The sequence below is a fragment of the Eumetopias jubatus genome, unplaced genomic scaffold, assembly GCF_037043125.1.
Source record: "Eumetopias jubatus isolate StellerSeaLion01/CBP00866 unplaced genomic scaffold, mEumJub1_p1.0 scaffold_17, whole genome shotgun sequence".
NCBI lineage: Eukaryota > Metazoa > Chordata > Mammalia > Carnivora > Otariidae > Eumetopias > Eumetopias jubatus.
The window spans coordinates 12,680,832-12,694,599 of record NW_028274823.1 but is presented as its reverse complement, the minus strand read 5'-3'; the positions used below and the strand labels follow the sequence as shown (position 1 = coordinate 12,694,599).

The window sequence follows — 13,768 nt, the reverse complement described above, 5'->3', positions numbered from 1 at the left end:
TAATACAGTTATGTATTAAATATATACATTTATACATATTTATAAATATATATTTATACATTTCCAAATATGTATATTTACATTTTTATGATACAGTTCATACCTTCCTTTACCTCATATCCCTAAAGTAAATTGCTGAGTATGCACTTCTCCATTTTGATAGATACTGCCAAACTGCCTTCCCAGAAAGGCTTCAGTTCATTAACACATCTTCTTTAAATACATAAAACCCATATTGAACAAAACAGGGTATTTCCTAGGTGAAGTCAGTATGAACTTTCACAAACTCAATAAGCGGTTATGCTCATATTGCTTTTAGCCTTCATAATAAATTCTAGAGCATCCACCTGCCTTATTACCAGTGAATTTAGTATTTCCTTTTTTTAAAGATTGTATTTATTTTAGAGAGAGAGAGAGAGAGAAACAGAGTGCCAGTGAGGGGGGAGGGGCAAAAGGAGGAGAGAGAGACTCTCAAGCAGGCTCCATGCATGGAGCCTGATCTCGCCACCCTGAGATCACGTGAGCTAAAATCAAGAGTCAGATGCTTAAACGAATGAGCCACCCAGGCACCCTGTGAATTTAGTATTTCTTAAGGTTTTTTTTCCAGTTGTCCCACACTGCAGGGGCTTACTCTTGGGCGGCCAGCAAACAAATCCAGGGAGATGTGAGGTCGTTCTGGGCACTCTGCTTCTGGTTGTGGCTCTCATGGTCTCCCAGATCATTCTGGCAGACTGAGCCTGCATCATCTGGCCACCATACAGTGACCTGTGATGTTCCTTGGGGCACAGATCCTAGTACTGCTTTTGAGGGGAGGAGGAATAGCTCTCCCCAATTCACTGATGAACTCTTACTCTGGCTCCAGCAGGCTAGGGCTTGTTCCACAGTCCACCACTCCAAGCACACAGACCCTTTGTTGCTTTCTCTCCCTGGAGCTATGGGGATCCCCTCGGGAGTCCTCCACATCTTAAACATCCCAGCCACAAAAGGACGTGACTCTATATCCTAATCCCAGACAAAGGAGCAATTGCCCATCCCAGGAAGACTGCTGGTGAACTCAAGGGGCCCACACCTTTACTGCAGAGAGAAGAGGCGGTTCCCCTTAGTGATTCAAAGGCAATTTTTTCAAGTTTCTCTTTTACCTGAGAAGAGGGGGGAAACCCCACAGAAATATAATCTCCAGTAGGGAGCTTCAAATACATCCAATACAAGTGGCCAAAGAGTAGCTATATTGGTTTCCTATGGCCACCACCACAAATACCAGAGACTGGGTGGCTTAAACAACAGAAATTTATTTTCTCACAGTTCAAAAGGTTGAAAGTCCAGGATCAAGGTGTTGGCAGGTTTAATGTCTTCTGAGACCTCTCTCCTTGGCTTGCAGATGCCTTTCCTCTGTGCAGGCACACCCCTAGGATCTCTTTGTGTGTCCAAATTTCCTCTTCCTTTTTTTTTTTTTAAGATTTTATTTATTTATTTGAGAGAGAGAGAAAGCACATGAGATGGGGGGAGGGTCAGAGGGAGAAGCAGACTCCCTTCTGTGCAGGGAGCCCGATACGGGACTCGATCCAGGGACTCCAGGATCATGACCTGAGCCGAAGGCAGTCGCTTAACCAACTGAGCCACCCAGGCGCCCCCAAATTTCCTCTTCTTATAAGGACACAGGTCAGATTGGATTGGGGCCGATGCTTACAGCCTCATTTTAACTAACTTACCTCTTTAAAGGCCCTGTCTCCACAGATGATCACGTTCTGAGGCAGTGGGTTTAGTGCTATGCTCTGTAATTATGGAGTCATTCCAGCCCATAACAGTAGCTGAAATATGGTAGGATTTTGTATACTTATCCTAGCTGATTGGATGACAGTGACCTTCACCAAAAGCAGATATTTGAGGTGCAGATTGAAGAAGATTGTTGTATTGTTGATGTTAAAGGAATCCACGAGGGGATCTATTTTCCCTGCAAACACTTCATCCATAGAACCTTGCAAGAGATTGCAGAGGCCAGTGAAACATGAGTGCAAGTGTCTACCTGGCTTCCAAACTGACTCTGAATCTGCATCCCACTCCTTAGCCCCTAATACGTTTGTATTTTCTGTGAGAACTAGCAACATTAGCAACTATGTAATACAATAGTAAGCACAGGGAATCGATCCAAGGGGCATAATTCAGGATGCTGCCCTCCGGAAGTTCCGGTCTAATGAGAGAACAGAAGAACCATATATACTCCAATCCTAGTTCAATGGCCAAATGCTATTAGACCTTGGAAGAGGGAGAAATTAATTTTGCCTGAGTTTAGGGAAGAAATGGTATTTGAACCTTGAAGATATAGAATTTTTCCCAACGGAAAGAACAGGTTAGAACAGGGAGACTTGTTCAAAATACAGTAGCACTGTGATCATAAAGTAAAAAGCAGGAAACATATTGTCATTAGCAGCTGATGGAACTAATCGTATTTCCATACTCAGAGTATTATTCAGTTAAAATTACTGAAGCATAATTATAAGTATTAACTTGGATAAATATTTTATTATTATTTTTAAAAAGATTTTATTTATTTATTTGACAGAGAGAGAGAGACAGAGAGGGAACACAAGCAGGGGGAGTGGGAGAGGGAGAAGCAAGCCTCCTGCCAAGCAGGGAGCCGGATGCGGGGCTCGATCCCAGAACCCCGGGACCATGACCTGAGCCGAAGGCAGACGCTTAACGACTGAGCCACCCAGGCGCCCCTTAACTTGGATAAATATTTTAAAAAACAAGATTGAGCAAAAAGGCAACTTACAAATGAATACAAATAGCATACAACAGAATAGCGGGCTTTGTACACAAGTGATCTCTTGTGTAGCTGGAGTCCCCTTGCTTGGGTCCACATCCTGCTACCACCACTTGCAAGCTATGTGATCCTGGGCAAATTGTGTCACTTTTCAGTTTTCTCACCTGTAAATTGGGGCTCATAATAGGATTTATACACAGGGGTATTGTGAGGATTTAGGGAAGTTAATACAAGTAAAATACCTAGAACAGTGCCTGCCATTCAGTAAATGTTAGCTACTGTTGTACTGGTGTAAAGTTTTAAAATAAAGAGTACAATATTTTGCTGAGTGAAACATACAAATAAACCAAAACTTAAAAACGTATAGGAAAATGACAATGACCACATTTAGTAGAGTGGTTACCTCTGTGGGACAGAGAGGGGAAGGAGATTAGAGAAGGGAAGGGCTTCAACTACATTTGTAATGCTTTATTTCTTAAACTGGGTGATAACCGCATGTTTTTCTTCAATTGGTATATATTTATGAAATAGATCATATTAAATATTTTAAAACATATCAAATGAGATGGGGGTGGGTTTGTATTCCTGTAGACACCAAAGACCCTCCCTAATTAATTAGTTTTGTGAGATTTGGGGTTAGAGGCACAGAGGCTCCACAAGGAGGGACGCAACCAAACTGCCTGGCTCCTTTTCCTCATTCAGATCTGGGTTTAAATAACCCTTCCTCAGAGAAGCCTTCCTCCAAACCTGTTTTAAAGCAGCACACCCCCTTCACCTTGTTCCCTGCGTTCCATTGTCCTTTGAAATAATAGTCTATCGAGATTTTTACAAACACCTAAACATTCTGTTCCTCTAGTGTAGAAGAACATTGCTTGCGTTTAGCAAAACTGTCTATATTTTCAGTGTCTCAAAGGAGTGCATTTATCTGGGAATGGCTTCCTGTATTTATGTCTGGTGTGATTTTAAAAACTGCTTCAAAACAAAAACTAATTATTTCAGGCATCTTAGTCCTACTTGAAGGTACTTCTGATTGAGGTTGGGTTAAATTCTGACTTTATCTGGTAACAGCAAAGACGAAGATGATGACTTATCACTTTCAATTCAGCAGGTTTTGTATTTTTCATGTGGACACGGATTTAAAAGGGATTTGCTTCAAAATAATGGTGGGGGAGGGGCGCCTGGGTGGCTCAGTTGGTTAAGCGACTGCCTTCCGCTCAGGTCATGATCCTGGAGTCCCGGAATCGAGTCCCACATCGGGCTCCCTGCTCGGCAGGGAGTCTGCTTCTCCCTCTGACCCTACCCCCCTCATATGGTTGCTCCCTCTCTCAATAAAATTTTAGGATTATTTTACTCCGCAGTTGCCTGTCTCCCTCCACTAGAATGTTCTGTCTTGCTCAATACTGTATTCCCAAAGTCTTTTTAAGTCTTCAGGTTTTTGTTTTTTGTTTTTTGTTTTGTGATGGCTGGCTGGCAGACTGACTGAATGAATGAATGAATGTCCTTCCTCCATACTCAGGACGCCTCTTTTTAGCCGGTCTGGAGAGCTGAGGGAGAATGAGAAAAGCCTGAGGAGGGGAGGGAAGATTGGAGTTGGTTGAGGAGAGGGCTTAAGAAGATCTGGATTAGAGGAAGTGAGGGAAAATGCCGAGGCTGAGGTTGTTTTCTGAGGGTAAAGAGTCACCGGCTGAAGGTGAGTTGGAGAGCCGGAAGTCGAGGCGTCGGGGGCGGGGCCTCCAGGGCGGAGGCGGGGCCCGGGAGGCGGGCCCTTGTAGGAGGGTGGGGCCGGAGGGTGAGTGTTGCCCCGGAGCAGGGGCGGGCCTGCGAGCGGGCTGCTGGGAGCGGTGAGCTGCTGCGGCGGCGGCGGCGGCGGCGGCGGCGGCGGCGGCGGCGGCGGCGGCGGCGGCGGCGGCGGCGGCGGCGGCGGCGGCGGCGGCGGCGGCGGCGGCGGCGGCGCTGAAAAATGGCTGCGGCTGAGGCGGTGGACACTCAGCTGATGCTCGGAGTCGGCCTGATCGGTGAGGACGAAGGCGCCCTGCCCCGCAGGCCCGCGCCCCAGTTCCGCCTCCGCCTCCGCCTGGGCTGGGGTGGTCTCTGCTCCCGCGGCCTCCCGCGCCGCCCGCGGTGCGGAGGTCGCGGTCCCCTCTGTTGGGCCTGGGCCGGGGGCTGCGGGGCCCGGCCTTCTCGGCGCGGGGACTCGGTCAGTCGCCCTGGGCCCATCCGCCTGCGGTCTCGCGTGGGACCCGCCCGGGCCGGGCAGCGGGGCGGAGGGACCCCGGGCCTCCTCCCGGACGCCCCGTGCTGCAAACGAGCCCGGACATCGAGGGTGACCGAGCTCCGGCGGCTGCAAGGGGGCCGCCGCACAGGCGGGGCGGGGGCTGGGCGGAGAGCGGGTCCAGGGCCGCGCAGCTGGGAGGCTGCGGGGCCGACCTCGGAGCTTGGGAGAGCCACGCGTGACTGCCTGCCCTACCCCGGGCTGGCCCAGATTATGTGGTTGATCGGCTCGATTCTCGGTGGCTAACTGTGCCAGCCCGAGTACTGAGCATTATGCACGAATTACCTCCCGTTAAACTTCTGCCACGGCTCCGGGGGGTGTAGGTAATGTTTGATGGCCACATTTTGGAGAAGCAGATGGAAGCCCAGGTTGTCATTTGTGCCGGACGCACGCTAGGAAGTGGTGGAGCCAGGTTTGGGACCCTTGCTAGTCTAGCCGCGGAGCCCTAACTCCTACCAGTGGAGGAATCCTGCATCGTAAGATAAAGCTCATGCATGTAGCCGGAGTGTCCACATAATCTCATACGGTGGGGTCCCGGTTAGTTTTGAGGAAATAGTGGTTGAGGAAGTACGTTGGGATCTTTGGGTGTGCCTGAGCCGTGTGCAGTGTTTCAGGGTTGGGTGTTTCAAGGAACCATTTATCCCATAGGCGGCAGCGAGCACCGGGTGGCTTGAACGACTGTCTGTCGGTTCCCTCCGTGCCATTGTCCTTTGAAATAAGTCTATTGAGATTTTTACAAACACCTAAACATTCTGTTCCTCTAGTGTAGAAGAACATTGCTTGCGTTTAGCAAAACTGTCTATATTTGCAGTGTCTCAAAGGAGTGCATTTATCTGGGAATGGCTTCCTGTATTTATGTCTGGTGTGATTTTAAAAACTGCTTCAAAACAAAAACTAATTATTTCAGGCATCTTAGTCCTACTTGAAGGTACTTCTGATTGAGGTTGGGTTAAATTCTGACTTTATCTGGTAACAGCAAAGACGAAGATGACTTATCACTTTCAATTCAGCAGGTTTTGTATTTTTCATGTGGACACGGATTTGAAAGGGATTTGCTTCAAAATAATGGTGGGGGAGGGGCGCCTGGGTGGCTCAGTTGGTTAAGCGACTGCCTTCGGCTGGGGTCATGATCCTGGAGTCCTGGGATCGAGTCCCGGGATCGACTCCCACTGAGCCTGCTTCTCCCTCTGACCCTACCCCCCCTCATATGGTCGCTCCCTCTCTCAATAAAATCTTTAAAAAAGAAATAATAATGGCGGGGGAGAGCTCTCTCTCCCCCTTATGAAACGAGGAGGAGCCAGGTGTGTGTAGTTGCTGGCGCTGAATGATGGAGATGGGGGAATTCGTTTTTTAAAATTCTCTTTTCTAAATGCTTGGTATTTTTCATAATATTGTTTTTTAAAATCTATAGAATAGATCAAAATTTGCATCTTTACTGCTATATGTGCAATAACTGTTTTTCTAAAGTTTGGCTCCATTATTGAGGTGTTCACTTTGATGATGAAACTACATACATGACGGCATAACCATTATTAGTATTACTGTTACTATTTTAAATACAGAATTTGCACAAGCAGTAACGTTTCACCATTTTCTTCATCCCCAGTTTTGTTTTTAACAAACCCTTACTATGTATTTATTAAAGATCTTTCTCAATAGATAAAAATAAAATGATGAGTTTATGAGAATTTGTGTGGGAGGGGAAGGGTAAAGGGGAAGACCTCTACCAAAGCTGTAAGGCTAAATATTCGTTCATGATTTGTTATAAAAGCTTTTTAATCAGGTGGCCTAAAACTCAAGATCAGGAGAGCTAGATAATTTGACCAGTAGAGGTAGGTGGGAATTTGGGGTCACACGTGCTCAGGGATGCTTTGTAAAATGGGATGTTAAAACTGATTCCACTAAGTGCTTCTGAGTAACCAATCAATTCACTTCCTTGCTGCTGTTTGACATTCTCACAGTGACCATCTTTCCACCGTAGAAAAGGACACAAATGGAGAAGTTCTGTGGGTGTGGTGTTATCCTTCCACGACAGCTACTTTAAAGAATTTACTGCTGAGAAAATGCTGCCTTACAGATGAGAGCAAACTTCTCCATCCCTTCATCTTTGGTCAGTACAGAAGAACATGGTTTTATATCACAACAATCGAAGTTCCAGATTCTTCAGTTTTGATAAAGGTATGACTGCATAAAGGTCAAACAACCAAAAATAATTAACGTGATGTCACATTATTCCAGTCGCTCTTAGCTTTTGACATTATCATTCACATACACTTTTGAAAAATACTAAATATGATTTTCACTGGGATTGTTCCCTTTCAGGTTTCACTCATTTATTCTGTAAACATTTGTTGGTGTATATTTTATGACTGACCCTGTGGCTGGTATAGTGAAGCCCTTTCCAGGTTATACTCTTTTGGAGTAGAAATGTAGAAGAACTTTCAAAGTCATGACTCTGATTAATAAAAATGGAAAGAATCATTTTTCTATAATTAAAAACTATTTTAAAGGATAAAATTGTCCTTGGCATAATTAAGAAAACTTGTTTCATTTGTGGATGGTAAGGATATATTAAGAATAGAAAGGAGAATTAAGGAAACTCATGTAGTCAGTAAGCTTTTTGTGTGTGTCATTTGATACGAACAGTATCAATGTGACATGTTGAAAACCAGTATGTGGTCATTGTGGGCTTTCCTAATCCCAAGCAGCCAGCATGTTTTTTTCAAAGAAAAGAAATATTAGAAAGTGGCTAAACTCCTGGTGTGTTTCTGGGTGGGAACTTCCTTTACCTTCCAGGGCAACTTTTATAACCAATAACCAGACTATATGAAGCATGTCCAAGATACCAGTTTAAATGTAAGGAATTACATTTAAAATAACAGGAAGACAACTATTTAAAACTGCTAGAGGTTTGGGGCGCCTGGGTGGCTCAGTCAGTTAAGTGTCTGACTCTTGATTTTGGCTCAGGTCATGATCTCAGAGTCCTGAGATTGAGCCCAAAGGCAGGCTCCCTGCTCAGCAGGGAGTCTGCTTCTCTCCCTCTGCCACATCGCCCCCCCCACATGCGCATTCTCTCTCTCTCAAAATAAATAAATAAAATCTTTACAAAAATAATAAAACTTCTAGAGGTTTAAGATGAAACAGATTCATAGCTAGAAAATGTAAATTTGCAAAAAAGATAGTTCTCATTGTGTTATAAAAGCTTTGGTTTATGTTCGTTAAGTTCTTGCTGAGAGGTCTTAATGTAGCCTCAAGTAGATTTATCTCTGTTTTGCCTATAGTCTGCCAAACAATAGCAACATTGATTTCAAATCTGTTTTTCAGATTTGAAAAATAGCAAAATGTAGAGATAGTTCTTACACTTCAAAATATGATTTCTAAAAATCATACTACTCATAATGAATAATTTTCTTAAATTCATAAATTTCTTAAATGCTTTACTTTTTATGATTTCTGAATTTTGTCTCATTAATTGAAATAATAGGTATGTGATTAGCAGAAATTTATATTTATAATAATAGAGGCATATAGATAAATGAAGCTTGTAATAGTCCTTTACACTATATGGCATTCTACAGAGAATTGACTATTTCAGGAACTGTGTGATTTTTTTTCTTTAAGATTTTATTTCTTTGAGAGGAGAGAGAGAGCACGAGAAGGGGGAGGGGCAGAGGCAGAGGGAGAAACAGGCTCCTGCTGAGCAAGGAGCCTAATGCAGGACTCAATCCTAGGACCCTGGGATCATGACTTGAGCCAAAGGCAGACACTTAACCAACTAAGCCACCCAGGCACCCCAAGGAACTGTGTGATTTTTACTGTATGTATTTTTGTTTTCTATCCTTCTGTTTCATTAATTAATAGCTGATAAATTGGTAGGTCTAATAGCATTTCTAATTCTGCTTTGATGAGGTTAGGGGACTTTAAATGAAAACTCACATTTTTGATACTTGAAATATATTTGCGTTTTTGAAAAAATTTTAACTCTGAAAGTATTACATTCTTATCTAGGAAGTTAAATATTTATGTATATATAAGTATATGTCATTTATATGCATGTGTATATAAGCATAAAAGTATAAAGAAGCAAGTGAAAACTTGGTTACATTTTAATCTTTTCCTTTTAATGCCGGTCTGTCTTGTACAGAGGTTTGCTAGAATATAGTAATAAAAATTAAATCTGTGAAAGTGTCTTTAAAAAGTATACTTTTTTGTTTCTTTTGGACAGGTGACTCATTTTTCTATTGTTCTGACCGCCAAAGATTTTAACCCAGAGAAATATGCCGCCTTCACTAGGATATTGTGTAGGTCTGTATGAAAATTGTATTAAATGCTATCATACAAAAATGAAGATCTTACTCAATAGTTACATAGCAGATTTCTACACCAAGGAAGCAAATTTCAGCCCTCTGCCTCCCCACCTTAATCTTTACTTGCCCTCCAGAAACTGTTTTGTAAAGAGGAACTTTCTCTTCTGCTTTGATGACACTGCTCCTCTTATTTGGGAAAATGGTGGAAGGGAGGAGAAAAAGCAGTTTACACAACTATTGCAGTTCCTGGGGATTTTGAGTCACTTGCCGCTTTTGGTCTGCTGCTTCTACCCAATTCCAATTTAGAACTTCCCTTAGCAGGATGGATAAGTTAAAAGTGCTGGTGAAGTGATAAGCTGGTTCATATGTGTCAAAGTCTGTGTGTGGGAGTCATTTTGGGGAAAATTAACAGGCATTTTGAATTATGCTAAAGTACAGGAAAATATTTCTTAGCTAGAATGCTGAGAAGCTGAGAATCTGATTAATTGGTTAATTGTGATTCGGGTAAACTTTAGTTTCATTCCAGCTATTGAAAAAAATTATGTAAAATATACCAACCTGCTTTGTTGCCTTGGTAAGTATATGCAGTAGAGTTAATGAAATCTTTCTTATATGTTAGGGACATTGGTTTTTCCTTAATCAGGGCTTTGAGAGGTTCTGTTTTTTTTTAATATTGTTGTCACTAGATAGACTTGTAATTCTAATGTGACATATTACAACATCAGCCCTCAGGCTTATGCCCAATAAGTAGTTTTGGGGTGGGGGTAAAGGGGGTTGTTTTTGTTTTTCTCACTATAAGCCTGATAAATGGTTGCTTTTTTTTTTTTTTTGCCATTTTTGTGTATGAACATTCATGTATACATATCTATAATGGAAGTCTACTTTCTCATTACTTAAGGGTTTCAGGTAGGTTATATTTTGACAAAATGAAGTTTTACTGGTTTTGCAGCCAGCTATGATAAGAGAGGCTTCTTGCTCTCATAAGTTCCAGGTATATAGTTCACTGTGGAATATAAACAGTTGTCTTCTACTGTGGCACTGACACAAAAGGAGATTATCATTAAGAAGAGACACCGTCTAGAAGCCATGAGCTAAAAACACTGCAAAGTTGTTTTTGAACAAACACTGGACTCTCATTTCGTTGGATTGGGTCAAGGTTAGGTTACCCAGTGAATTCACTGGGAAATATCCTGGGGCCCAGACTGTAAGGTTGCTTTAGACCCCGCTTCCTGCCCAAGAGGAAGCCGGAAGGGTTCCTCACCTTCTGTAGCGCCATGACGTTGCATTCTGGACGCTTCTCCTGTCACAGTTTAGGAGAAATGAGGACTCAAAGCTATTGGCAGCCACCTCCTCTGCCCCCTACCCGTTACTGCACTTGCCCTCGCATGTGTTCATACCCACACACTCCTGCACGCACACATGCACACACACGTACACACACATGCAAACACACTTAACTCTCCTCACTAACGTGTCTGTGTGCACAGGCACATAGACCAACACTTTTCAGTGATGCTGAGGTTACCGTGGAGGGGCTCTCTTCCATCTCTGGGGAGAGGGGCGGGCAGGCACGCCTTCTACAGATTGCTGCTCACAGTGGCAGTGGGAAGCCCACATTAAGAGGTTCATTCCCTGTGTGGGGTCCAGGTCATTTGCCATGACCCCCTTCATCTTCTCATCCCTCCAGCTAGTGGCCGTGGCAGAGAACCTGGGTTGCCTGCACACTTGGAGTCAGTTGTCCATGCCCCGTGTGACAGCCTGTGGCCATCCCATCTGAATAGGTTCCCCTTAGTTGCACTTTGTGGTCTTCCTACAGAATGATTTTAGGGGAATTCCTCCCTCTGTTCAGTATTTCATGGCCCAGGTTGTCATGGAAAAAGTAGTCTTACCCTATTTATTACTCTTCCTATGTTTCTCTTCTCCATTACTGCATATTGTTATCTATTTTACAGTTTTAATGGTGTGTTGTTTGTTTGTTTGGTGGTTGTAATGTAAGCACATAGTAGAAAATTACAAACAATACAGAAAGTTATACAATGAAAACTAAGTCCCTTCTTTCCCCTATTCCCAACCTCCAAATGGAGATGTTTTCTCCATATAGAAATGTGTGTGTGAGTTCATGGGTTTGATTATCTTATATATATATATGGTAGCTTACCATATTCATTGTTCTCTACCTTTTTTTTCTCAATTTCTCAAAAAACACGATGATTGACAAAATTTGGTTAGTAGTTAAAACACTTGCTTTTCTTCACTTAATGTACAATAAATATGATTTTCAGTTTGATCTGTTTTAAACCATGATTTTATTTTCTTTCCAGTTTTCTACCCTTTTAGCTACTAAAAGACCCAAGTAGGCCCAGTCCTGCTTCTCAGGCACAATTTAGATTTAGTTATTCACAGGAAGAGATTTTAGGGGAACTGATTTTAGGACTGATTTCACATATGAGCTATAAATGCAGCCAGTTTCCTGTCAGCATTTTCTGGAACTTGATGATGAATATATCTAGAGTGCATTTATCACCAGAAACGTAAAGGAGTTTGGTTTCTTAATTATCTAAATATAGCCACCTCTGGTAACTCTAATAATAAATACAGGTTCTATAATTAGTGCTTTCTCTATGAACAATGCAAAACTCCTTCCTTGTCAAAGGAAGTCCCAGCAATAAGATAGAGTTGTTTGGACTAGAAACTATTTGTGAACGTTAAGACATACAGAGAGATAAGTATGCCATATTTTTAAGAATAATGGGGCCTCAGAAAGTCCACAGCTCATTCTCCTGACTGAGTGGACGATAGCAGACTTCCCCAGATGGAAGGAGAAAGCCACCTTCCGGGAATTGTTGAAAGTCTCTCGAGTGGTTATTTTTTTGATACATTTTCAAATTAAATTCTAGAAGTAGTCATATCCTGAAAAGATTCAGGCATTCAGAAGTATATTAGCAAGTTGACTTAGATTTTGTAGTAAGGACCCATAAGTAGCCTTGGTTTGCATTGCTCCATGTGGTTCATGCTGAATAAAAGCATGGTTGCTTTTTGTCTTTTCTTACAGAATGTACCTGAAACATGGGAGCCCAGTTAAAATGATGGAGAGTTACATTGCAGTTCTCACAAAGGGGATATGCCAGAGTGAAGAAAATGGCTCTTTCCTTAGCAAGGATTTTGATGCCCGAAAGGCATATCTTGCAGGCTCCATCAAAGGTAAAAAAAAAAAAAAAAAAAAAAAGGCACAGAACAAAAACCCATCCCAGATAGTTCCATCCCAGCAACAGTAATATCCCCAAGCCCAGGGCAATCCTCATTAGACTGATATTCCATCTTCCTATATACTTTCATCTATGTAATATTTATTTGTTAAACAGGAGGGTAATTCAACTTCTACATTTGCCTTATTTGATTAGAATTCCGTTTAGGAGAGCACATTTTTTTGGTGGTCCTCCCCATGGGATTCTGACATTTCATATAGAAATGTTCTCTCACAAGTAAGCTGAATCTCACGGCTTGAGTCTCCACTGACTTCCATAGTTTTTCTTTCCTTCCATTTTAGCAGTTACTTCTTCCACGTGGAGAGCTCCAGCCCCTGACCCAGCGTTTCTTCTTAATTCCCCACCTTTCTCTCCTAGCTGGAACACCCCAAATGGCAGTGCGGGGCCGAGCCACAGACTGCAAGGTCCTTAAAAGGGAGGAGAGGGGAGCTTGGAGGGTCATGCTAGCTGTCATTCTTGTCCTCCCGCAGCGCCGTGTTTGCCCTTGCTCCTCCTGTTCTGTACCGTTTCAAAGCATCCCTGTTGGCGTGTTAGGTTTGTCCAGCTATCTCAGAAGGACCTAAGTCATGACGTGTGTATGTGTGTGGGGGAGGGGGAGGGTGTTGGTGAACTTTTTTTTAAAACGTAAGGATTTCTCATGACAGAAAGAAGCTGGTTCCCTTCCTATCATTTCTTCTGCTTTCTTGTGGCTCTGGCTTCATCTCTGCATCCAGCACAGAGTCCTTTGGGGGGCAGGTTGAGGCTGCTATAGCATCCACCCTAGGGAGCAGATAGGGATTTCTATGCCCATCAAGGGCATAAGGTACTTCTTTTCTTTGTTCTCTGTATTGAAAATATTTCTGTATTCTGTATATAGAAAAGAATCTCTGTAAATACAAAGAATCCTTTCCAATAGCAATGTTATTATTTAATGCAGTAATATTTTAATTTCTTGTGTTTTAAGATATTGTATCTCAGTTTGGAATGGAAACTGTTATCTTACACACAGCGCTGATGCTAAAGAAAAGAATTGTCGTCTATCACCCCAAAATAGAAGCTGTCCAGGAGTTCACCAGGTATTGTTTCTGGTCATTAAAAAGTGGAGGCTTTGGGCACCTGGGTGGCTCAGTTGGTTAAGCCACTGCCTTCAGCTCAGGTCATGATCCTGGAGTCCCGGGAT

General features: G+C 42.9%; 1 protein-coding gene across 3 annotated transcripts in view; it reads left to right on the top strand.

The window, feature by feature from the left end:
* Positions 1-4,681: 4,681 nt before the first annotated feature.
* The window catches only part of DENND10 (DENN domain containing 10), a 25,694-nt gene continuing 16,607 nt past the window's right edge, over positions 4,682-13,768 (top strand). For all 3 annotated transcript variants that reach the window (XR_003612057.2, XR_003612056.2, XM_028121797.2), the window contains exons 1-5: positions 4,682-4,779; positions 7,018-7,214; positions 9,262-9,341; positions 12,396-12,544; positions 13,553-13,664. Coding sequence is in view for 1 of the 3 variants with exons in the window: in XM_028121797.2 (XP_027977598.1) it covers positions 4,725-4,779; positions 7,018-7,214; positions 9,262-9,341; positions 12,396-12,544; positions 13,553-13,664 (593 nt within the window). In the remaining 2 variants the exon portion in view is untranslated. The remainder of the gene's footprint in view (positions 4,780-7,017; positions 7,215-9,261; positions 9,342-12,395; positions 12,545-13,552; positions 13,665-13,768) is intronic.